Consider the following 27308-nt stretch of genomic DNA (forward strand, 5'->3'; position numbering starts at 1 on the left):
TTAGGTATTAAGAAACAAACAAAAATCTATGCAGAGTACTCTATTTAGCAACAACAGTAGTATTGTACACTGTAAACTTACACTGTTTGTTTTATTTGTATTTACTTTCACTGTACTCTTTTTATGGAAAAGGTAACTGAAATTTACTTATGCTTAAAATGCCAGTTATTTAACAATTCTGGATGATGGAATACCAGATATGAGCGAGTTTACTGGACAGAGGAGTAGTGACTAGACTTTATCTTGATCCCTTCCCACTCTGCAATATATTTGCCTTTTCTGAAAAGATAGCTGTTCCTTTGTACTTTTGAAGGTTTACTACTGTTTGTGCAAAGCATATATGCCCAGATATTATTTAATATGTACTAAACCACAAATCTGAAGTCTCAGATGCTATCATTTAGTCCCTTCCTCAGCATCCAGGGATAGAGCCTCTGGTTTAGTCCATATCTTCTGAGGAAGTTTGTTTAGCCATCGCTCAGAGTAGAAACAACAAGGTAACTAAACCAGACGATATCCTTGTGGAGGTTTTCCAAGATGATAAAATACTACTCATGTGAAAACGTAATCAACTTCTTGAATTTGCATTAATGAGCAAATTCCACTCAGCCTCACAAGTGACACTATTGTGCCTTCCTCCCTATTTCTGGGAAGCTCCTTGCTCACACCCATTAGAACCATCACCTTCCTCTTGCTGAAAACGTCCTTCCAGAATCCCAGTGCAGCTTCAGACCCTCTCTGGGCATCACCACCATGATTTTTGTTGCAAAACAGAACCAAGGGAAGTGTGGAGAATAACACTAGCCATTGCTAAAGGCATTTATTGACCTAACAAAAGCTTTTCACTTTATCAGTTGTGAAATATTATGAAAGTTGCTGTCTAGGTATGGTTGTCCATTGAAGTTAATGTGTTCTCAGGCTACCTACTTCTAAGTAGGATGACTGCCATTGTCCTCTGTAATGGTTTGGAGTTAGACCAATTCCTGATGTCTGCTCTGTGTCCATTCTTTGGGGAAGAGTTTGCCCAGTCTGTTCAATGGACAAAGAACGAATGGACACAGAGCAGACATCAGGAATCTCAGTACACATAAGCCAGTCAGTGAACACTTCAGTGGAGTGGGCCATTCTTTTAAAGACCTGAGAATTTGTGTCTTAGAACAAAGAGACTTTAAAAACAGTTTACATAGAGAAAGTTAAGTATCGGAGGGGTAGCCGTGTTAGTCTGGATCTGTAACAGCAACGAAGGGTCCTGTGGCACCTTATAGACTAACAGAAAAGTTTTGAGCATGAGCTTTCGTGAGCACAGACTCACTTCATCAGATGGAGAAAGTTGTGAACTGGAGTTCATATTCAAATTTGACACATTAATACTTGGTATGAACAGAGACAACAGTTACCTCACACATTACAAGGACTACTTCCCTTCCTTTGATGTTAGTAATTATCTCAGGCTAGATACTTAACACTCCCAACCCCACATCCTCCTCCCTCAGTCCCTATGTACTTGATTTGTCAGGTTTTTATTGCACTATTTTTTGGATCTCTGTACTTAGAGATGCCAGTCTGTGTTGGAAATGTGATTGATCTGTTGAAGTACATCTGTCCCACGAAAGCTCATCACCAAATAAATCAATTTGTTAGTCTTTAAAGTGCTACTTTTCTGCTGTTTTGTTTTATCCGTATCGCAAAAATTTCATGTGACTGCAGCTGAGAAATTCTTTCTTTTTTCATTTTCATTTTGGTTTTTTGAGGAAATACCTAAGAATACTAAAATAATTTTCTTTGAATTCTCTTGTGGAATCTTTTGCAATTTAGAAATATTAATCTTCAGTTTTCATCACAGATCTAAATTAAGTAGAACTGAGTAGGTTTACTTATTTTCTCTGTATGGATGCTTACAGCCATTATAGGTTTGTTTGGTTTTTTTTTTTTCATCTTCAACCACCCATCTTGTTTGGTGGTTGTGTTTAATGTTGAAGGCCTGGAAATTTAAATTTTTATGTCAGCTGAGTCTTGATGTAGGTTTCAGATGTCTTGCTTACAGGATGTCACTCATCAGTTTTACATTCTTGAGCTTCTATGAATAAAGGTTCATGCAGTCTCACATCTGCAAGAGTCCAAACAAATTGATTTTTTTTTTCATTTTTTTGTGATGAGCATGAACCATTTGTCAATGGTATTTAACAGCTCTTGACAAGGTTTATATTTCATGTTGGAAGACTATTCTTCTGTCATTACTTTAGTCAGTGCAGCGATATGTCTCTTGTTGTTTCAACACTATGCATATTGAAACAGATAAATTCATACCCCTGGTTTCTCAGTCACTAAACATGAATTCCCCCCTCCCCCACAACACCCCCCCCCCACCTATTGATCAGCAGTCTTCTTGTTGGAGAAACCACTCAATTAATTAAAACACAATAAGAGTTGGGGGTGGTGAGAGGGAAATGAGCTAGTAAGCTTTATATAAAATACAGTTTTAAGGTACTCAAAAATGTCTGTGTTGTAGTAAACCAGTTTCCTTACGAGCTCACAGTACAATAAGAACTGACATTCAAAGACCATTTTCCCTACCCTCAAGTTATGCCTTCTCCTCTGTCACAATGTTTCTACAAATTTCACTTCACCTGTGGACTTCTATATGGTTTCATAACTTTCTTCTAGTTTCCTAATAGGTGTCGCAAGAAACTTGCAATTTTCATTTCCCTTTTTTAACTTTTTCATTCAGATATTAATACTAGAAAAATTAGGTTCTAATATAACAATCTTCATATATATGATGTGTAAATTCTGCACAATGAGGGAGAACTTCAAAACATGGAAATAAAACATTTGAATAAACCCCAATGTAACCTAAAACCTCCTGTGTTTTCACAATCCTAATTATATTTCCTCTGAGTTAAAGGGTGGAAGTTGAGCTGCTTAGAGTGTATAGAAAGTACACTTTCAAAGTCTGCAGACAGTATTAAGCTGGGAGTGGTTGCAAGCACTTTAGAGGACAGCATTAGCATTGAAAATTACCTTAAAACGGAGACATGATCTGAAATCAAACAAATTAAATTCAGTTAGGGAAAATGCAGAGTACTATATTTGGGAAGGAATAATTAATTGTACAAATACAAAATAGGGCTTGATTTACTGGGAAGGAGTACTGGGTTGTAACTGGTCACAAACTAAATATGAGGCAACATTACTGTTGGGGAAAGAAAATAACCACCATCATTCTGGGATATATTAGCAAGAGTATTGTAAGCAAACCACAAGAAGTAATTCTCCCACTCTACTCAGCACTGATAAGACCTCAGTTGGAGTCCACACTCCATTTCTGAGATGGAAAGATGTGAACAAATAAGAGAAAATCCAGAGTAGATTTTAAAAAAAATAAAGATTTGCAAAACATGGTCTGTTAGGAAAAATTGGAAAAATGGGTTTGTTTACTCTGGAAAAGAGTGAAGAGACACAACCATCTTTAAGCATGTCAATGGTACAAAAGGTTGTTGTAAAAGGGGAGCAACAAATTGTGCTCTTCATCCACTGTGAACAGGACATGGAGTAATGGGTTTAAATTGAAGACAGGAACTTTTAAGTTTGACCTCAGGAAAAAATTTGCTGTAAAGGAAGTTAAGCACGTGAAGAAATTACTTAGGGAGTTGTGTAATCTCCATCATTGGAGCAAATACGACAAGTACCTGTCAGGAATGATCTAGATGATACTAATCCTGTAGCAGTGCAGGAGACTAAATTAGATGATTTATCCTGGTCCCTTCCAGATTGTATACCTATGTCTGAGGATTAACAATGTTAGGAGTTGTCAATACTGGTGTGTTCAGGATGACCTATTATGACTGTAGTTACATAGCATGGTCAATATTTTCAAAAACTCTCCGGTAGTTTTGGATCCTACAAAAACAAAAAGAAGTCCTGTGGTGCCTTATAGATTAACAGATTTTTTGAAGCACAAGTTTTCATGGTCAAAGACCCATTTCGTCAGATGCAGTGGAGCGGAGATTCCAGAAGTTAGCTCTAAATATACAGGCTCATGAAAAGAAGGGAGTGCCAGTCAAGGAAGGCCAGAACTGATGAGGTCAGTTCAGTCAGGAAAACCCACAGACAGCCCATACTAGATGATTTAGGCTTCCAGTGCTCAATGTAAGAGGCTGTTGAATTCCATTCAGACTCAATCTGGAGCCTAGTTTGGGGACCCTCTGCCTTTGCAAGTTCACAGAACCCAAACTCCACAGCAAGCACAATCGTTTATACCACAATTCAATAATCTGTTCGCCCTGACCCTGTGAGCTCAAGCCAGCCAGCATGAGTCAGCCATGGGTTTGTAATTACAATGTAGATACAACATAGGAATGCAAGTAGCATATACATTTCCTCCTTGTTAGAGGTTTTTATTCCCTTCCCCATTTTGCGCTTTGAGTGGCAAACTCAGCTGATGGAAGGAATTCACTGGCATGACTCCTGTTTGAGGAAGAAGAGTGAAGAGAGCAACAGCAAAGTTTTTTTGTCTTCTTTGATGTTCCTCAATAGTTCATTTGATATTTATGAGCCTTCCTTGTAGGGCAAAACATAATACCTTCTGTTGGAGATCAGCACCTTTACATTAATTGTCTCTTTCCCATCTGGTGATTTACACAGTCACAGAGGCTTATAATACCAGTGTTTAAATACTATCTTGCAATATGGAAGATAGCTATATAATGAGATGAGTGTGTGCAGCAACTTACAAGCGTTCAAAAAATGTAAACACTAAACACGCTTTTTTTTATAATTCTCACACTAACAATACTAACATGGAGGAGAACAAGATTATGAATTTGTCAGTGTTCCACTGAGGCATGGTAGGGTCGTTGGCATAAGCTGGCACTTGGTCTGCCAGCATCAGGGTTAATGCAGAGGGAAGTCGTGTCTAACTAATCTATTAGAATTCTTTGAAGGGGTTAATAAACATGCGGACAAGGGGCACCCAGTGGACATAATATATCTAGATTTCCAGAAAGCCTTTGACACGGTCCCACACCAAAGGCTTTTATGTAAATTAGGTGGTCATGGGATGGGAGGAAAGATCCTTTCATGGATCGGGAATTGGTTAAAAGACAGAAAACAAAGGGTGGGAATAAATGGTAAATTTTCACAATGGAGGAGGGTAACTAGTGGTGTTCCCCAGGGGTCAGTCCTGGGACCGATCCTGTTCAACTTGTTCATCAATGATCTAGAAAATGAGGTAAGCAGTGAGGTGGCCAAGTTTGCAGATGACACCAAGTTGTTCAGGACAGTCAAAAGCAAAAGGGATTGTGAAGAACTACAAAAAGATCTCAGCAAACTGAGTGATTGGGCAGCAAAATGGCAAATGAAATTTAATGTGGGTAAGTGTAAGGTAATGCATGTTGGAAAAAATAACCCAAATTACACGTACTACATGATGGGGTCAAATTTAGCTACGACAGATCAGGAAAGGGATCTTGGAGTTATAGTGGATAGTTCTCTGAAGACATCCACGCAGTGTGCAGCGGCAATTAGTAAGGCAAATAGGATGTTAGGAATTATTAAAAAAGGGATCGATAATAAGACAAAAGATATCATACTTCCCCTATATAAAACTATGGTACGCCCACATCTTGAGTACTGCGTGCAGATGTGGTCTCCTCACCTCAAAAAAGATATATTGGCATTAGAAAAGGTTCAGAAAAGGGCAACTAAGATGATTAGGGGCTTGGAACGGGTCTCATATGGGGAGAGGCTAGAGAGACTGGGACTTTTCAGTTTGGAAAAGAGGCGATTGAGGGGCGATATGATAGAGGTATATAAAATCATGAATGGTGTGGAGAAAGTGAATATAGAAAAATTATTTACCTTTTCACATAATACAAGAACTAGGGGACACCAAATGAAATTGATGGGTAGTAGGTTCAAAACTAATAAAAGGAAATTTTTCTTCACACAGCGCACAGTCAACCTGTGGAACTCCTTGCCCGAGGAGGCTGTGAAGGCCAGGACTCTATTAGGGTTTAAAAAAGAGCTTGATAAATTTTTGCAGGTTAGGTCCATAAATGGCTATTAGCCAGGGATAAAGTATGGTGTCCCTAGCCTTCAGAACAAGCGCAAGAGATGGATGGCAGGAGATAAATCACTTGATCATTGTCTTCTGTTCTCCTTCTCTGGGGCCCCTGGCATTGGCCACCGTCGGCAGATGGGATGCTGGGCTCGATGGACCTTTGGTCTGACCCAGTATGGCCATTCTTATGTTCTTATGCTTGGAAAATTTTCTTCCTAACAATTTCATTTAAAGAAAATGGAGTGTGCTAAATGTTTTCAGTAATTGTCTTCTTCTCTGGAAGGAATTCAACTATAAATACTAAAGTTGGTATAAAAGTAGGAGAACTTTTTGATATGTGACCTTCAAACAGCAAAATTGGGTAAGAAAGGCAGTTAAATGCTTCATTAATTAATCTTTTTAAAATAGTATCAGATGAAACTCTTCAATTTAGTGTGAGAATACTGTAATAATTATTCTTGAATTTTAGTGCTTCAACTACTCTTTGAGGTTGTCTGTGCTATAAATTAATTCACATCACTAACATAGATTTGATGTTGACAGGAACAGTCTGCTTCTGAATGTGCTGCTGACCATTCACCTCATTCTTCTGATCTCTCTACTGTGAATTATTTTTTTTTCTTAAACCAAATAAGTAAAAAAAAAAAAAAAAAAAGTTTTATATGATACAGAACCACAACTATTTCTCTTTCGCTGTCACTGAAGAAAACATATTTCCATTTTCACAGGGGTCTATGGTTAAGGTGGAGAGAAGGCTAAAAACAGTCAGCCTGTGTCTACATGGGCACAAATCAACGAAATAGCCATGCTAATGGCCATTTCAAAGATTACCAGTGATGCGCTGAATTGAATATTCAGTGCCTCATTAGCACTAGGACACTTCCAGATGTGGTGCTTCAAAAATGCCGCTTTCAAACACCCGCGGCTCAGAGCAGCTATACGGGCTTCCTTTTTGAAAGAACCCTGCACATTTCAAAATCCCCCTATTCCGTTCAGCTGAGCAGAATAAGGGGATTTTGAAATGTGTGGGGTCCTTTCGAAAAGGACCCCTGTGTAGCTGCGCCAAGCTGTGAGCGTTCGAAAGTGGTGCTTTCGAAACACCACGGCCGGAAGCATCCTAATGCATTAGTAATGAGCATCCTAATGCTAATGTTCAATTCAGCGCCTCATTAGTAATCTTCGAAATGGCCATTAGCGTGGGTATTTCGAAGATTTGTGCCCATTTAGACACAGCTTCAGTGAAGAAAGTGGAGAATTTTGAACTAAATTATATGTATATTATATATATTCTATTCTATATCTAGATTCTACAGGACAAAAGCACATAATATGCACATATGGTCTTATGTTTTCAAAGTAGTGTGCAGGAATTTAGCTTCATGACTTTCATTGATCAGTGCTTAATTAAAACTGTGGAACTCACTGCTGCAAGTCTCTGCTGTGGCAGAAACATTAGTGGGATTCCAAAGACGACTACATCCTATTGCAGCAAATAAAATCTCATCTGAAATTATATTACTAGGTATGAGAACCTGCAAGTTTAGTCAAATCTCACATTTTATGCCAAGTTGTCTGTGGGCCCTGAAGCAAATCCTAACCAGCAACTATACACCGCACCACAGTCACTCTAACTCAGGGACCGATCCATGCAACAAACCTCGTTGCCAGCTCTGCCCACATATCTACACCAGCAACACCATTAGAGGACCTAACCAGATCAGCCACACCATCATGGGTTCATTCAGCTGCACATCTACCAATATAATTTATGCCATCATGTGCCAGCAATGCCCCTCTGCTATATACATCGGACAAACTGGACAGTCTCTACGTAAAAGAATAAACGCACACAAATCAGATATCAGAAATGACAATGTACAAAAGCCCGTAGGAGAGCATTTCGATCTCCCAGGCCACACAGTAGCAGACTTAAAAGTAGCTATCCTACAGCAAAGACATTTCAGGACCAGACTCCAAAGAGAAATTTCTGAGCTACAATTCATCTGCAAATTCGACGCCCTCAGCTCTGGCTTAAACAAAGACTGCGAATGGCTGGCTAAATACAGAAGCAGCTTCCCCTCCCTTGGTGTTCACACCTCCAGATCAACTGCTGGTAGTAAGCCTCACCCTTGCTGACTGAGCTAACCTTGTTATCCCCACCCTTGCTCTGGCTTATTTATACCTGGCCCTGCAGATTTCCAAGACCAGCATCTGATGAAGTGAGTCTGTGCTCACAAAAGCTCATGCTCAAAACTTTTCTGTTAGTCTATAAGGTGCTACAGGACCTTTTGTTGCTAATGAGTTTGAGGGTGTTTAAAGCATAGATGATGGAGTACGAAAATCAAACAGCTGGAAAGTTCTCAAAAAATTCAAATGGGGAAAAAAGATAAAATATTTTAACAGTAAGGATAATCAACCATTGAAAAATTTTACCAAACAAAGAAGATAAATTATCGCTCAGTCTTTAAATCCATATGAGATATCCTTGAGTTCATTTAGTAGTTACCAGTTTACCTTTGTAGGGTAGAATAATTCCATCTATAGCAATAAGTATTGAGTGAAATTCTATTCTTTCCCTTACACAAATCAGTCTAGATAATCATAGTAGTCCCTTCTGGCCTGGAAATATATTGATCTATTATGTAAGCCCCTTCATTTTCAATCTAAACCAATTTTTACAAAGAAATAATCCAGGTTTTACAAATGTGTTAATAGTTCTTCCCCCACCCCCAGTTTTCAGCCGTTTGGTGTACTAGTCAAATAAATAAAAATAATTTATTTTATTAGAAAAAATACTACATATTGCATGAGATATACACATTGTGATAATATATTAATCTGTGTGTATTTGCAAAGCTGACAGTTAAAATAAGGTTATACATTAATCTGGAAGATGCACACAATAAACAAACAGGCATGCACACAAGCTGCAAAGTGTTTGCATATCTGAACATACTGATGCCTCTCATGCCCACCCCATACACATTTCTGGATGTTAGCAGATAACTATTTAATGATTGACACAATAAAATGGGAGAAAAATTAAAATCTGAATCGTAATACGCTTCAGAACAAAACTAAATATTTTAAAGTTTTTAAAGAACAAAACTGGAGAAAAGGAGGAGGCTTTGTGGCCCAGTTATTAAGTGTAAATATCTATAGGCAAATAGTTCTGATTCTCAACAGTAAACTTTATTCTAATAAAAATATATTTGGGGATTAGAGGGAGATTGCTTACTTAAATTCAGAGGTGACATCATTTTTTAGATTTAATTTTAGTTCTACAGCAAGCCATATTCAGTTCTGTTAATCTACTGAATATTATTTTTCTTCTGTTCTTCCATCCACCAAAACATATCCTGATACTTACCCAGAAAAAATAAGAGTTTTTGCACCAGTTTTCAACTGTTTTGTTCTTGTATATAATAAATACTGATAAATTTCCTGAGGCAAATTAAATAAAATAAAAAACTGAAAATGAAGGGCCATAAATATAAGGTTTAAAGTTATACTACTTGTCTATAGTGAAAACTTGATTATTTTGACACTAGTGAACTGATGGCCTACAATGAAATAATAAAAAATTACTGCTACATAACTTATATATTATAATACTTTGAACTCATATAGCACTCTTTATCCAAGGATCACAATATGATTTACATATATTAATCAATGAAATTTCACAACAAGCTCTGAGGTGGTACATCATTTACAGACAGGCTACATAGAGGCAGAGAAGTTGAAGAGAATAGAACTCAGGAAGCCTCATTTACTTTCTCTGATATGAACATATGCCACAAACTTTCCACTAATGCAGCAGTTGCATAAAATTATGATAGACCTTAGACACTCTTAAAGCTATGCAATTCCATTAATTTTTGTTACTTAAGTATTGCAAAAATGTCACCATTATGGGTAACATCTCTGATGTTTCACGTGACTGCACAGGTTCTCTTTCTAGCTTACAGTATCACCACTCATCTACAGAGCCATCTGTATAAGAAAAATAGCTATTGACAAAACTCTATGGATGGTGTAACCTGTAGAAACATTTTTGTTCTTGGCACAATAATTCATTGAGAAATCAGACTGTAGAATCTTTAGGGATCACAGTTTCAAAATATTCTACTAAGATGGTTCTTCCCTCCCTCCTCAGTTACCCCCACCCCAGTTAGGAAGAACCAGGATGAGAAGTGAAGGTAGCCGTGTTAGTCTGTATCTTCAAAAACAACAAGAAGTCCTGTGGCACCTGATAGATGAACAGCTGTTTTGGAGCATGAACTTTTGCAGGTAAAGACCTGCTTCGTCAGGTGCATCTGACTCATGTATCTGATGAAGTGGGTCTTTGCCCACAAAAGCTTATGCTCCAAAATATCTGTTCGTCCATCAGGTGCCACGGGACCAACTGTTTCTTGATTCACTGAGCTATTCCACTGTGCTGAATCAGTGTCGGGAACTGGCAGAAGCTTGAAGCAGAGAAATTGAGTTGTTAGTAGCCAGTTCACTTACATGTTATGGATAGTGGTATATACTGGTTCCAGGGTTAGGCAGAACAGAAAAGTTGAGGATGTTAATTTAACAACCAAGGAACATTCTCACTTGAATTAATATACTAGAAAATATTTTAAATCCAAACAATATCCACTGAAAAAATGGTTTGGCTCTTAACTTGATAAGAGAAGAATTTTTCATAGCTTTTCAAGTGAAAAAAAGGAGAAATGTGGATGCCCTTGAAATTGATAAGTAAAATGCCTTTTATCCTAATAATAAAAATACATAATGAATCCAGGGACTTAATTTTACTGTCTATTTCCAGCTGCAGGAAAGTAACTGATTTGCTTTGCCCTTACCACAGAATGTTAATTTTAACTGAAATTACTATTTTTAGAATGCATTGTTTACACCATAAACATATTTCAGTACACAGTTGTTTTGCTAATGTGAGTATATAAACTGGAATAACAAGTGTATTGCAGCTCAGCTCAGTGTTAATCTACATTCTGTGAGCCTTCAGGCAGCTGGGCCCAAAAGCCTTTGAACTCAGGTTGTCTAAAGGCTACTTTTTCTAGTGATTCAATGCACACAGCCAGGACTCACAGCAACAAATAAAACAAATATAACGGGTAATGTCTAGCCTATAACCACCGAACTGATCTGAGACTACCTCTCACAGAACTATCCTTTAAGAGCTTCCCTAGCTACTCTTCTCACTTTAATCCTCCCTTTTTATACACCTTCTTTCTCAATGGTGCTTCTTCTCAACACTTTCTTTTGCCTTCCTTTTCTCCTCCCTTTGCTGTTACCCCATGTAACTGATTCTTTATATGCCGACGGGAACACACACACATTTTGTATATGGGAACTAAGGGCATGTCTACATTACCAGGGAGATTGACCCGTGTCAATCTTCCATGGTTCAGTTTTGCCTGGTGAGGTGCACAAAATTGACCTATCAGGTTGGCAGTCAAGCCCTGTACTTTTCACTGCCATGAGGAGTAAGGGAAGTTGACAGTAGCAACTTTCCCATTGACTTTGCTCAGTGAGGACATCCAAGTAAGTCAATTTAGGATAAATTGATTCTAGCTATGCAACTAGAATTGTTATGTGAAATTGACTTACTTTCGTAGTGTAGACCAAGCCTGAATTTGCTCTTTCTTCTCTCTAATACACCTGACAGCCTCTTTAATTCTTTAGTTCTCTCTATCCTCAGCATCCAAAGCAGATGACATGGTTTTCTAAAATGCATGATGACTCAAAATTACCCCTGGAGGAAGTCTGCATTTTTTATAATGCAGACTTCCTCCAGGAGTAGTAATTGAAGATGGCAAGATTATATATTTATTTTCAGAATTTTCAAGGTAGTTTATATATATATTATATATTTAAATTCTGAAAATAACAATATATAATCTTGCCAGCTTCAATTATTATTTTGGTAATTCATTTTAAAATACTTGTCAGCAAGTATGTCTGGAACAATACAGACATATGCAAAAATTCCCCTGGGAGTAGAAAATTAAAGAAACCCCTGCAACAACCAAGTTCTTGCTTTTTTTCTGCCTTTTCTCTCCGAAGTCCAGCCAGGGAGCCAGACTCTTATACCCCTTCCCTTCCAGAGCCTTCAGTGGAGCCCTCCCTGGCCCAGACATTCTCACTCCTCAGTGCCCAGCTGTGCTCCTCAGCCCAGACATGCACAATTCTGCCCCCACAGAGGCCAGCAGTGACTCCATCTCCCCAGCCTCTGGCCCAGATGCTCCCAGAGCCTGTCCTCCTGTAGCTCAGGGATCCAGGGGAAGAAACAGCCTGAAGTTTCTGGGCTTCCAGTTTCCTGCATGTTGTACCCCTTCAGGACATCCTGGGAACTGCAGGTTCTAGGAATCTTCCAGTTCCAGTTCCTTCCCCTGCCTCCCAGCCTTGTCTTCCATTTGTGAGCTGAGCTCTAATAGGTCCAGCCACCCCTAGTGGCAGTCAACATCTCTGCAACCCATTTCTGTAGGGGAAAAGGACATTTTGTGCACCCAACATTCATTTCTGCAAACTTCTGCGCTGCGGACTAGTACAGAATTCTCTCAGAACTACAAAATGAAGCATACAATTAAAGTGAAGAGCAGGATGCTAGAAATGAAACATTAACTTCTTCAGTTTCTAATATACTGACTTGTGCAGGCCCATCCAGCTCAGGAAGAGCAAAGCATATCTTGTGGAATGCAAAGAGAACTTAAAACAAGCTTCTGTTTTACGTCACAAGTGTCTAAAGTATTATACTAGCTATGTAATGAAGTATTTCATATAGGAAATTTAGGCATATTATTTAAATATATAACACTTGAAGTGCCATTATCCTCATTTAAAATTGTAGATGACAATTATCTTGACGTAATATTTTTTATAATGAGAAACCGTTTATTAAAGTAGCTGTCTTATTAACTGTTGCCTTGTCCTTCACTGTCCTTGAAGACAGGCAAAGTCTTGCAGATAGGACAATGTTCAGCTGTGTAGAAACATGCGAAACTTATATACAATCTCTTTTATTCCCCCCCCCGCCCCCCTGCTTAGGGCTTAAAGAATTGTTATTTTTCTAAAATTGAGAGTCTGTTTTTACAGATGTGAAACTGGAAAATGAAACCCTAATAAATATTTCAGACATTGCAGACGAATTCTGTGATCTGCTTAGAGTAATTCTGGTTATCTTCATTTTTCAACAGTCACAATAGAAGTTTTTGGAGGAGAGGGGGGGCAAAGGAAAGAAGACATGGAGCCACCATCAAGCAGCTCCATAATTCACAAAATACCCAGCGTATTTACAGTTCTCCTTTTGATTAAGTTTTAAACCATGTTTAAAATGTGTTTATAGTGTACTTTGTTTCGCCAGATATTTTCCTTTCAATTCCAAGTATGGAAGGAGTCTCTTAGGAGTTGATTAGTTCATTCCAGTCTCTCAGAGCCCTAAGACGCACTGACATAAATGTATTCAGGGGGAATGTTGTTTACAAACCCTCCATGTTAAGACATAGATTAAAATTGTGTTTAGTGGAGTTTTTTCCTCTTTTTTTTAAATTGTTACTTGCTAAAGAAAGCAAAAAATGGGTGTGGTGTGTGAGGAAAAGAAATAGTTGTACCTTTGATTTCCCTTTGACAGGAATCTAGTTAGGTCCTGGGGGACAACTCTGTTGTTAGCAGCCAAACTGCTGATTTGCCGATCCAAATGTTTTACTAATTAGCAAGGTAATTGCACGATTATTGCACACGCAGAAGTTACAGCAGAAAAATACCCTGCTGGGGGTATAGGTTATCTTCTCCCCAAGGATTACTGCCTAATTAAGCTGACACTAGAGCAGGTGCACAAGAAAACTCTGAACATTATCATTAAGCAGGTCCTTTGGGTTCAGGGTGACCATTCCTGAATGGATTTAATGATTCTTATGCTATTACTTGGGTGCTAATGAAGGTTTTGATTAGTGTGTTGTTGGAAAAATCAGAGAGGTCTTCTGTCATAAGCTTATGATTTTATTTTTAAATTCTAGCCCTCTTTGTGTCTTTCTAGTTTTAGGAGTTTGAGTAACTGAATTTTGTGTGCCAGCAGCAAAATAGGCTCCCTCTTTGATCAAACTGATACATATAGGGTTGAGAAGTGAAATTGGTGGAGCCCTAAGGGATGCTCATGTCTCCTAAACAAAACGTTGATTATCAAGGGATGTTGCTTGTTTGTTTGAGAGATGTGAGCAGAATTTTCTCTTCTGTGTTTTACCTGGTGAAACATTTGATAGGATTACCCTAAAAAATCCAAACCAAATATATCCCACGATAAAGTGACTGCACATTGCAGTCTGTATGTATTAGAGCTACCTATGCGACACAACATAGATTCTTCTTTAAGAACGGCTGTGATGGCATAACAGCTAGTTCATACAAAGACCTGTACACTGTTGTGATATGTTTGTCCTTTTGATTCAAAGAAATACTCTGTATAATCTGCTTAAGCACTTCAGCACCTTTTTCCTTAATATCTAACTGCCAACATTACCTGCTGACTTCTATACTTTATTACCATTTAAGTGTTTGATCATGTTCAAAGTATTAATAACCCCCAGTGTTTGAGAGGGAGGAATAAAAATGGTGAGAGGATAAAACATCAGTGGTACTTGATCTTCCAATTTTACATACTTATGGAGGTGTTTTGTTTTTTGTTTTTTTTAAAATTCAGAACTCTGAGAAGGGGTATTAATCTGATAAGAATATTATATACTCCATAAAAAAAAAAGTATTTGTGTATGGTAGTGTTCCATAATACCAGCTCGTTGCAGTTTGTCGGGTTTTATAGAAGGCATCTGATTTTTGTGCGGATGCATGATATATTTCACAGAAAGAGCCAAATTTTATTGTGAGTCACGGATGTACCTGAAAAATCTGTGATTTCAAAGTGACTAGTGCCAGTTTAAGGGATTCCACGTTATTGTTTATAGCACCTACTGATGTTCAGGATTTGTGGATAAATCATTGACGAATCTCATCTAAATATTATATTAGAGAAGACTGCAGCACAGTCATTGATAACGATAAAACATGGGATGGCATATTGCCCCCTAGTATATTTTCAAGCCTTCTGATCCTGCTGTCTCTCTTTGTCCTAAAATAAAGACGTGGAATGACACAGAGGGTTTCTTCCCTGTTGTGAAATAATACAAAATTAAAGCAACCTGAATAAGCATCATTTGAATATGCTCTCTAATAATAGCATGGACATTTGATACCAGTACTATCTTATTTTGTAGTCACATCATGATTATTTGTGTGTTTATCAAAGAATGAATTGCTACAGCAAAAATGTAAATAGTGATATTACAGAGTTTTATGCAGAGAAGACCTTTTTGATCATCTAATCTGACCTCCTGTATAACATAGGCCATAAACATTGCTTGTAGTTTTGCCTCAGGGACATAACTTCTGATTTGAGGTCTCGGGTATTGTCTTAGAAAGAGATCCAATCTTGATGCCAAGTTTAGTTATGGGGATCCTTTGTCAAAATGGGTATAAAAGAAATAGATGGGGTTCAGAGAGGGAAAGACTAACCTATGAGGGGAGCTTTATAAGTTTGGAATTGTTCAACTGAGTGAAACAATTGATGAGAAGACATAATAGAGTTACAGGCACATTAATAAATGGTACAGAGATGGTAAATCAGGAGTTCTTATATGCTTTGTCTCTTACTTCCAAACAATGAAACTGAAAGACAAATTCAAAACTGATAAGAGAACTCCTTTCCATGATGCGTAATAAACAGTAGTACTCACTACCACCGAGAATTAATGACAGCAAGTAGAGATGCCGACTTCCCCTTCAGAATGTGGAGTGCTCAACCCCGGCTCCATCCCAGCCTCCACCCTCACTTCACTGCTTCCTCCAAGCCCCGCCCATCCTCTGTCCCATTATGCCCCCATTCCACCACTTTCCCAAGCTCCCACCAGCCTCTTCCCTCACTTCCACGCCCACCTCCATTCCACCCCTTTTCAGAAGCCCCCCTGCCCTCCCTCCTTCGATTTCTGCCTCACCTCTTCCACAAAGTATGCCCTATTCCTTCTCCCTCCCTACTTCAAACTTCCTGAACACTGTGAGTGGCTGAAGAAGGTCAGTAGGGTCGCCAGCGTATGAGAGTGCAGGGGAAGAGGGGTGACAGGGGTAGCTTAGTGCTGCTGGGTGTTCACCTAGGTGTTTCTTTAGCCCCAGAGTGCCCATTGAGACAGGACCCATGACAGCTGGCATTGGGAAAATGGTGAAACATTTACAAACATAATAAAACATCTTTTGATACCTTTTCTTTAAATTAGCAATATCAGGCTTCAGGGGACAAGCCAAACACTAACTGCTGCAGGTTGTGAAGAAGTTTCAGGAAGGTTTTCATTGTTCATCATGGGACAATAGCTTCCTCAGAGGCATTGGTTACTATCCATTGTGTGATTTAGAATTCTGGACTAGATGAGCCAGTAGTTTTGATCCAGGCGGCAAATCCTATTTTTCCGTGCAAACAGAACACTTTTTGTTAGAGGCAAAACTGACAGCAAAGCCTACAATTGTGGTTGCCTAACAGTTTCTATTATAGATGCAGTTTTCAGTTGCTTATAATTTTGCCAGACTTTAACCAGTTTTGTTGAAATTTTCCATGCCAGTTATAAGCCACAGGCACTTTTTGCTGGAATTTAAAAAACAAAAATTATTTAGCCATTTCAGAGGATGAGATAAGGGGAAAATATTGTTTTGCCCACGTTAAAGAAAATTCTTCCAACCGTTTAATTGAGAATGTCTAGTGAGTTTATGCTTTGGAGCAGGAACATGCTCAGAGTTTCATTTTACTGCTCTGAAAATCCACCCAAATCTGGCTGCAATATTAAGCATGCTTCAAGTTTGGGCAACTGGAATTAAGGTGGTCACCCCCTTCGGTTCTTCCTTTTGATCTGCTAAGGTTGTTCTGATGCAAGAACTGACAATATGGAGATTTTCTTCTCTGTTTTCAGTGCCCCCCACTGCTGGTGCCCAGGGACAATAGCAGAGGGGGAGGGACTGGCGTGGGGAGAACGGTAACGGAGGATAGCAGCAAGAATGACAGGCATGGTGTCAAACATGCTAGGGCAGGGATCAGCAACCAAAATAGTAAGAACAGCCATTTTTTTCAATTCAGTAAAAAAAACTCAGTAATTCAAGGGCCGCAATGCATGTGAATACAAAACCGTTCTTAACAAATAACTCAAACTACTTTTTTTAACCCCTATTTTAAAGGTGATTTGTGATGTGATACATATTTCCTGCAGGATATTCACGAACTTTTTACATATTTTATTTCCTTGTGTGTGTTTGTACCACTGTCTTCCGGAGTTTCACTCCCAAACCTTGTCCCTCTCTGGAGGATTCTGGAGGGGGTTATCCAGTGTTTCAAGGTTGCATATGATTTGCTATTTGATATAAGTTGTTCATCGTTAAACTTTTAGACATCGCTGTTTATTGATAATAGTTGGGAGGGGTGGTTTTGTTGGTTTGTTTTGTTGTTACTGTGCAATTATATCATCAGGAGCCACTAAGAAGTGCTTAACAAGACACATGCAGCTCATGAGCTGCAGGTTGCAGACCCCTGTTCTAGCATTTGGAACAGCTAGAGCACATATAATGCTGGGAGACCCACAGTCATCAGTGGCCAGGATCTAATCTGGGATCTCTTGAGCTAAATGAATGAGGCTGTGCTGCATGAGCTAAAGGCTGTGCCTGTTAGCTAAGTGTGTAGCACACTCATTAATCTCTAAGTAGTCGTGGTGCCAGTGGTATGGGACAAAGCATCACACCCAGGAGGAGGCATGTGGGTTATGTACACGCTCCTTCCAAACCTGGAATAGAACCTGAGTCTCAGCACTCCTCTGCTTCTGAGCAAGCAGCTATGGAAATCTGCTGGCCAAGTCTGTGTCATCTTCTCTTTAGCCGTCAGTCCTCACAGAGAGAAGTAGCCTAATACTTTTATAAGTTCCCCATTGTCTCAAGCTGTAGAAGACTGTACTGTGTACCTAAGGGTCACAATTGTGCTGATGGCTCATGGCAGGATAGTTACATCATTATTAGAGATTTCTTTCTTCTACTGCTATGACAACGGTAATAGAATTTGTTTTTACCTTTTTCTTAAAAGTCTACCTAGGAAATAACATAAACAAAACTATTACAAAAAGTTATTTAGGTTGCAAAGTCAAGGAAAGTTAGGTAATGTCAGAATATAGGTTGTCTTTGCACTTTAATTCTGCACCCTTGTGTATATATGTGTGTTATCATACTGTCATATATTATCACATGCCATTTTTCCCAAGGATCCTACCTTATTCATTGTTCAGAATGGAAGTGCTCAGGCTTGGGTATTAAACTATGTGTTTTATAGGACTCTTGCCTTATTGGTATGTGGAAAACAAGACAATTGTAAATATAAATGTAATGGCCTGTTTTACAATCTATTGTTTTTAAGGGAATTGCATAGTTTGGTTTAACAACAACAAGAAAATAACTACATTAAAGAGTAAAATTCAGGACTTCAGATTTCACACAATAGTATGAAACCCTGAAAATATGTACTTGTTGTATTATTATAGGACATATGTCACTTTAGTTCCACATTCTTTAAATGCTTGTCGTGCAAATCAGACAGGTAGATGGATTAAAGTTGCATTTAAATTAAGAAATAAGCTTGGATACCCAAGGGTTGGAAGACTAGGACTATGACTCTTATTTGTGGTGAGGGAAACGGATCTGATTTAGTATTATCCTGTCAAACAGGGCATTAGCAGAGAAAATACACAGAAGAGGAAGATACTGTGGAGTCTTCTTCCTATCAGTTTATAGGAGGATTAAAGGTAGCAACAGGTCAGGCACAATGTGTGCTTCATTTGGAACTCAGGTGTCTAGAGTCTCCTTAAAAATTGTTGACCTAGTAAGATCCTTTTTGAGGTTCGTAATGCAGTCAGATAAAAGAATTTTCTTTCCAAAATACATACAAAAAATTCTATAAAGCTATTTGGTTGTTTAGTCTCCTGTTATATTTCTTCACTAATTTAGACAGTTAAAAAGTTTGTTCCCTAGATGAAAGTCAAACAATTCCTTTTTTTAGGCCCTGTGACAGGTTTTGTAGGAACTGCATGTGTGCGTGTGTATATTTCTCACGCAGTGTTTATTTCTTAAATAAGAAGAATTAAATTTCAAAAAGAATTGTGCAGTAACCTCATTAAAGCACATTTGAAATTGTGTTTTTAATAATGATTTGTTATTAATATTGCTTCACAGTTTCTCTCACAAGCTATATCTCTTGTGTAGTAATAGCCTCCCTCCATGTTCTCCATCATACAAAGAAGGTGCTGGTAGCTGAAACGCCTTACAGTTTGTTCTTTTTTTAAATCTCATAATTGGTAATTCAGTGCTGATTATAGGAAGTAGCAGCACAAGGAAATGGTCTATATATCTAAGTGAATGAAAGTAGGAAGTGGGCTGGATCTAGGCGATTCTCCAGACATTGGTGATTTTGGGATGTGGGATCTGGATCACATCTTGGTGGCTGATAGTGCCTTCAGCTGCTGAAAAAGGGTTATTATATTAGGGTGCTTATTAGGGTAAAAGATTTGAAACTTAGCATGGAAAGAGAATGGTGGTGGTGATAGTCTTGAAGTGGTGTAGGATTTTTGTGGAACAGTTTAGTCACCAAGGAAAAAGCACTGTAGATGTAAGTGGGAGGCAATTTGCAGACAAATATACTCCTCTGCAGTAGTTTAGTACATTTTAAAGAAAGTTACATTATAGGACTTGTGTTAGATGAAGAAATCTGAGAATTGTTTTAAACAGTCTGCTGTAAAAGAAAATAATCAGGCTAAAATATTAGTGGCAGAAATTATATGCTGACCAGTGCTGATTTATGTAAGGATTTGTATGCAAAATGGCGATAAAAGATACGCAGAATTATACTTGTGGATATAAACAGACTTAATTTTACATCTACTGAAAAATGAATGTAAAACAAAGGTAGAAGAGAAACTAAAGTTTTAGTGCAAATTAAAAATACTTTATTTTAGCCACTCCCAAAACAGTTTGCCACCAAAAGTGTAGAGGTTTTTTTTTTTCCTATAGAAGGTTAAAAATAAATTTGAAAATAAACCACCAGGAATAAGAGGTGTGTACCATGTGGAGGCACAAACATAAGTGAACAGGAGAAACCTATCAGCAATGGTTTTTGGAGAGTCCCAATGTCTTTCAAAAAATTCCCGTCTTTGGAAAAGAGAGCGATTTTTATGCTCTCACTTATCAGAGGTAGGCCTACAAAGATAGATGCCATGAGGGTGAAATGATTTGCAGCTCATCATACCACAGGAACTGAAGCACTGGACTCTAAGACAAGCAGCCACAGGTAAACTTTTCTTATGGCACCATACTACTTCCTCATATCCTTCATTTTAAAGAAAATACTCTTAGATCACATGGAGATGCAAGCCAGTCTAAACAGAGAAATAAAATATTGGTTTTGTATTTTTTCTTAAAATTGTGCCATGTATTCGCATTTTAACCGTCCTTTTTGGTTTGTTCCTTTCTCCAGTTATTTCACTGATTTATTTTTATTTCCCTTATGTTTTTCTTTCTGTCTCTATTAATTCTTTGATTTTTTCAGTTTTATAGTTTATAGCAGCCTTCTCTATTTTACGTTCTCTGTTCCCTCCTTGTTTCATCCTCTTTTTTTTTAATCTCTGTGCTCTCATTTGGTTTCTCTTTTTATGGTAAGATGGAAGGGCTTTCCAGCAGCTGTAACACAGCTTCAAAAGACACAGTGTTCCCTTTCAAAGTCACCAAATCCTTCATTTCCTCTTCAAGTAAGGAAAGTTTGTTCTGGTAGGAATGATGTCCTTAGCCTCTGTTTGTCAGCGGTTGGAATTGGATGTCGGGAGAGGGATCACTCAGGTGATCACTTGTTCTGTTCACTCTCTCTGGAGCATCAGGCATTGGTCTCTGTCAGAAGACAGGATATTGGGTTTAGATTAGTCTTTGGTCTGATGTAGTATGGCCATTCTTAGGTTGACCTGAATGGGTCTGGTTTGGTTTTCGTTTTATTTAATTTCTTGCCTCCAGTTAGAAAACTTGATGCACTTGTAAAAGTCGCAATAGAAAGAGAAACAGTAATTGCAAATTAACACAATTCACAGAGTTTTGGACCTTATTGTTTAACACCTCAGTCTCCTCAAGATTTGAAATCCCTCAGGAAAGTGGAATTAATTTTTCTTTATTTTTTCTGCATATACATAACGTACAGTACGTTTGAAAAATAATGGTATGGCTTTAATGTTCGTTTGGTAGCATCTCCTCTGAAAATCTTTCCTCCACTTGTACTCTCTCTTAAATGTTTTGTTAGCATCTGGCAATCACCTGCCAATTAAAGATGTTGTATTACTTTTAGGGTGATGTTTTTTGGAGGTGTGTGTTAAGATTGGAAGGTGAGTTCAGTGCTAATATACTGCATTAATAGAAAATTTCAATTTTATTATCATAAAAGATTGGTTTTCTTTCAAGGCAATAATAGGGATTGGAAAACATGCTTTTTGATATAGTTCTGTAAGTTACAATCATTGAACCTCATAACAGTCTTGAACCTCATAACAGTCTGGTTCAAAATCAGACAGAAGTTAAGTAATTTCCTGAAAGTCTCAGAGGAAGATAATGGCTGAGCCAGGAATTACAGAGAGGTTGAGAGTTGGGGTTACAACCGTATTCCATTATAGTATTCCACGTTAACTTGCCCTATAGCTTTGGCTTGGAAAATTAGATTGTCCTGATCATATCCAGATTCACTTTTTTGGTAGTGTTACACTCTTTTCCTATAAAATTAGATATGCAACATTATTCTCAATAAACAGCAATTTGTGCATCACTAAAAAGTTCTACTGCCAATTGATACCTGTTAGTTGCTTCCCACTTCACATTATTGTTTAAAAGAAAACACCAAAATGTGCTTGGTTACTACAGCAAAAAAACAACAGCAAAGCTTTAAAATTCTATGAGTCAAAGTTCTTTTGATATGATAAAAAACATATTTCGTTGCAGTGGATGAAAATAATATGCTTATTATTTAGAAAGTGTGTGTTTCTGTAAATGATGTGATTGCTAAATTACAAGGTATTTACCGATCTTAACTGTTGCTTTTTAATGGATTTGTGAGGGATTGGTGGTGGTGGTGGTGGTGGTGGTTTTGGTTTGCAATAAAATTAGAGAGTCTTGACCCCCACTTCCCTGTTCTGTTAGACAACACATTCTGGAGTGGGATACAGAAGCTTTTCAACAGCATACAAACACAGTACACGCTACAGATTGAACCACTCTAGTCCCATTTGGGACCTGACCAGTTCCAAATGAGAGAATTTGCAAAACTATGGGAGGTCAATATTCGTTAGCACCATTACCAACACTTCCTCTACTTACTGCACTATTAGAGGATGTTTAGCAGTAAATTATAGCTAAATAACAGCACAGAACACTGAGAGCCAGGGCTGGTTGCTGTAAACAAATTTTTATGGAACCATGAGAAACTTGGCTACACCCATGCTAAGTGGTCATCCAGCCAACTAAAATCATACTGCATTATGGATGTTGCTGGACGAGAGGGTGCCAGACTAGCGAGGTTCAACCTGTAATACAGTAAACCCTTTAGATGCATGCAACCAAGCTGTGCATGTCTTGGGTTAACGCGACTGCCACCCCTGACAAGAACTGCTCTGGCAGCCAGGAAACTGACCAGCCCTGACTCCTGCAAGCCCAGGGGAGCTGAGAACCAGGCGGCCACCTGGTGTCTGTCTCCTCTCGACTTGCACGAAAATTTGAGTTACGGAGGCGTTGCATAACTCAAGGGTTTACTGTATTTTAGGGCAGGAAGTGAGGGATAATGCCATCTCCAAACAAAACTGCAGTGTGAAATTTAGGTAAATATTTTGTAAAGTGGATTTTGCCAAGCTCAATAGTGCTAGCACATCTGTTCTTGAGGTATGTGCCATGGATTCTTTAATTCACAAAAAAGATAAGTGTCTTGGGTTTGCATTCCTTTCAGAATGTAATTTCTGACCATGAAGAGCTACTTCCCACTATGATGGGGAACTGTTGCTTTACTTTCTCGGAAGGAAGGCCATAGGCTTGAGTGTGATCAACACTTTTTTTCTAGTTTCTGCATGAGCCTCTGCAAAAGGTCCAGTGTATAGTGAATTTATGTGAGAGCTCTTTCTAATCGTGGGGTTTGTGGGGGCAGAGGTTGTCTTTTTGGCTGAGCTGGGCTCTTATTTACCCAAGCCAATAGAACCAAGGTAGCTTCAGGTGCTTCCATGCATGATGAACACATTGCTTACCTTTTATAACTTGCTCTTCACTTTTGGGAGCAGGTGTGTTGGTTTAGTTGTTGTTCAGGGTGGTTCTCTTAATCATGGCATAATCCTAGATATGAAGTACTTACTAGGTTTCCCAGAATATGAGTCTTTGAATAAAGCTGTTCTCAAACTATGAACAATTTCATGTTAATGGGGTTGCCAGGGCCAATCTTGGACTTTCAGTCACGGGGTAGAAATCTTAAGCCTATGTTTTTAAGTGAGATGGAACTTAGGGTACACAAGACAAATCATACTCCTGAAAGGGGTACAGGAGTCTGGAAACGTTGAGAACTACTAGAACAAAGTGTTCGATTTTCATGTTAGCAACTACAAGCTGACTTTCAGGACTTTTCTTTTTGCTAGGCTGCTAAGAGCTACCAACAGTCTGTCCTTCAAAGCAAAAAATAAATTTTGGTGCTTTACCATTGCCATATTTATGGTACTGTGGAACTGTGTGTGCTCAGGTGTTTGTTGTTGAGGTTTCACTATAATGTTAAGAGTTAGTTCTGGCACATATTTGTTTCTTTGAGAGAAACAAACTTGCCATCCAAAATCCCTTGTGTCATCGAGAATCTGATTTCTTACTTGGGAATTTGTCTACTTGCACTTGGATATGCCAACCTAGTTTGTCATTTTTAACATTTCTTTTGGCCTCACAGGGCAGTTAGGTTGGATTATTTTATTAATTCTTGCTTTCCAGGTAGATGACTGGTCTTTGGGAGAAGTAGTGAAAGGTTGCATCCAGGGCAAGCAAACTTTTTACGTCACGCCCCGCTTTTTCATCCCTGCAGTTAGTCAGGGCCCCATGGAAATTTCTCTTTATGTTCTTATTGAAACACACACACACACACACACACACACACACACACACACACACCCTCTCTCTTGGCATGTGCTGGTCTATGTGAGGCAGCAACACAAACTGCAGTGGTGCAAGGACAATGCATGCGGTGAGAGAGAGGATACTCACTAACGGATGGAGGCAAAGCGTGTTTGAAAAGCCACCTTCCTCAGCCCTCCCAACTGGCTATTAAAACAAAAAGTCACTTTGTTTGAAGAGCTCTTCCAACTCCAGCAGTCCCAGGTAGTTCATCTAACCTGTTTCAAGAGCCTGACCAGGCTTAGGAGGGAAAAAGGGAAGTGGGGGGCGGGGGGAAGCTCTCCACTGTTTAAAGACACCCTCCCTTTCCGGGCCTCTTGGCCTTTTTAAAGTTAAATGAAAGAACTAAACAAAAGATCAACGTAATTGCACTTTAAAAGAAAAAAAAAAGGCGTAGACTCTCTGAGGAAGCTGAAACAAGGGGCAGTGCCAGTAAAAGCACACATCTCTTACCGCACTCAGATATCTCTGCAAAACATGAGGGGGAAACCAGAAACGATGGCAGAGATGGCGGCGTGCAGGTAGGTGGGCAGCTGAGCAAAGAGAGGCTGCAGGGAGGCAATGGAGGGCCCCCGGGGGGAGGAGGAGGGGTGGGGAGAGACCAGAAATTAAGCCAGAGCATGAGCACAGCACAGCTGTGCACAGAAGCTACAGGGAGGCATCAGAAGGCCCCTGCAGGGTGGTCATTTAACCAATTGTGCTGAGCTCCCCTTTTGAAATGTCGTGGACCTCCCCAGTTTTCATACCCCTGGGCTAGATTATATAAAGTTCTTGAAACCGATCGATAGCTTGTATATGAAAGTACAACAGCCAAACTAGTCTTCCTGAGGCTTCAACTTCATTAATACTATTTTACCTTTTCTTCTTTACATGTATGTCTTTTTCATGCTGCCACCTTTTAAAACGTATATATTAAAGAAGTGATGAACTATTGTTTCTTCTTAATTAAAACAAATCCTAAGAAATCTTCTCTTCTTTGTCACATTTCCAATTTTCAGGAATTCTTTGAACATGCAAAAAAGCTCTGGGACGATGAAGGAGTAAAGGCATGCTTCGAGAGGTCAAACGAATACCAACTGATTGACTGTGCGCAGTAGTAAGTGTTTATTTTCGTGTGATTAATACCCGAGAATGTAATGTATTATAATATGTCTTGAAAAGATCTTTATATTTGCAAGATATGGGAGTTTGTGGTGCACCAAACAACATTATAATTTCTTACATATACACAAAGTGCACAGCAAGAGTACTGACGGTTTTAATATGTTGCTCGCTTACTAGATAACTACAATGGAGCATTTTAAGAATCAAGCCACACGGTAGTGAGATCTAAGGTACTAGCCAGTTGATTATCTTCTCAAATGGCTACATCAAGTCAATCAGTAAATGTAACAGAAGAAATCGTCTCTAAAGGTCACTTGTTAGGATATGGTTTACACAGGGTTGCAGTGGAAATGTGTATATGTAAAGATTTGAGAGGAAAATCCTAAACAGGCTATGACACCTGTCACGCCCCTCTCTTCATCACAAAGGAAATAATTCACCAGTATCCTAAAGCTACAATATTTGACTAGCACCAGAAATAATAATGTAGTTCTGAATTAGACTTTGACCAAAAATATGCCTTTGTGTGTGAATTGCCAGAAACTATGCCTCTAGAATTGCTTCGTGATTTAGGGATTTTGGAGAGCAAACTCTGGAGATGAGCCTGACTGATAATGATGGTCAGCTGGTCTGTTGCAAAACTGTATGTCCTGTTTTTCTGTTCTTTGACTCCAGCAGAGAGACAAGAACCCAAAGTATTGGAGGGGTAGCCGTGTTAGTCTGGATCTGTAACAGCAACGAAGGGTCCTGTGGCACCTCCTTCCAGCTCTGCCCACATATCTACACCAGCAGCACCATTACAGGACCTAACCAGATCAGCCAGACCATTGTGGGTTCATTCAGCTGCACATCTACCAATATAATTTATGCCATCATGTGCCAGCAATGCCCCTCTGCTATGTACATAGGATAAACTTGACAGTCTCTACGTAAAAGAATAAATGCACACAAATCAGATATCAGAAATGACAATATACAAAAACCCGTAGGAGAGCACTTCAATCTCCCAGGCCACACAGCAGCAGACTTAAAAGTAGCTATACTACAGCAAAGAAATTTCAGGATCACACTCCAAAGAGAAATTTCTGAGCTACAGTTCATCTGCAAATTCGACACCCTCAGCTCTGGCTTAAACAAAGACTGTGAATTGCTGGCTAAATACAGAAGCAGCTTCCCCTCCCTTGGTGTTCACGCCTCCAGATCAACTGCTGGTAGTAAGCCTCACCCTTGCTGACTGAGCTAACCTTGTTATCCCCACCCTTGCTCTGACTTATTTATACCTGGCCCTGCGGATTTCCAAGACGAGCAGCTGATGAAGTGAGTCTGTGCTCACAAAAGCTCATGCTCAAAACTTTTCTGTTAGTCTCTAAGATGCCACAGGACCCTTCGTTGCTGTTAAAGAACCCAAAGCAGACTCATTCCCTCACTTTTGCCAGAGACTGGCAGCTCAATCGTTGGGTCATTTCCTTCTTCTCCCTACCTTTACTATATTATAAGAGAAGAGAAGCTAATAACTATGTACACATTTAGACATGACAGTGTGGTAGAATTTTGCGTGGGTAGAAATGAGCTCAGTTAACCTCAGTGGGCATAGTTAAACCAGGAGTGCCCATACTGTGGCTATTTTATTTAATTAGTTCATGGCCAGATTGACTGGAAATATCATTATTTAAATGAAAGCAGTCATTCTGAATGGTACATGCCCTGCAAATGACCTCTAAATTTGTGATTTCTGTGGATTTTTTCCCTTTGTGGTACACATTTGATCTGTGCTAATTGGGAGCTCAAGACTGAATATAGCATGTCATGTACCTTATAATGAAATAAGAGAGAAGATATTGGAAAGTAAGTATATAAT

General features: G+C 38.9%; 1 protein-coding gene across 2 annotated transcripts in view; it reads left to right on the forward strand.

Annotated features, from left to right (window-relative positions):
- GNAL (G protein subunit alpha L) overlaps positions 1–27308 on the forward strand; it is a 314865-nt gene that overhangs the window by 178620 nt on the left and 108937 nt on the right. For both annotated transcript variants that reach the window (XM_074987462.1, XM_074987463.1), the window contains exon 5: positions 25345–25442. In XM_074987462.1, coding sequence (XP_074843563.1) covers positions 25345–25442 — 98 coding nt within the window. The remainder of the gene's footprint in view (positions 1–25344; positions 25443–27308) is intronic.

Source organism: Carettochelys insculpta, chromosome 2 (assembly GCF_033958435.1).
Source record: "Carettochelys insculpta isolate YL-2023 chromosome 2, ASM3395843v1, whole genome shotgun sequence".
Taxonomy (NCBI): Eukaryota; Metazoa; Chordata; order Testudines; family Carettochelyidae; genus Carettochelys; species Carettochelys insculpta.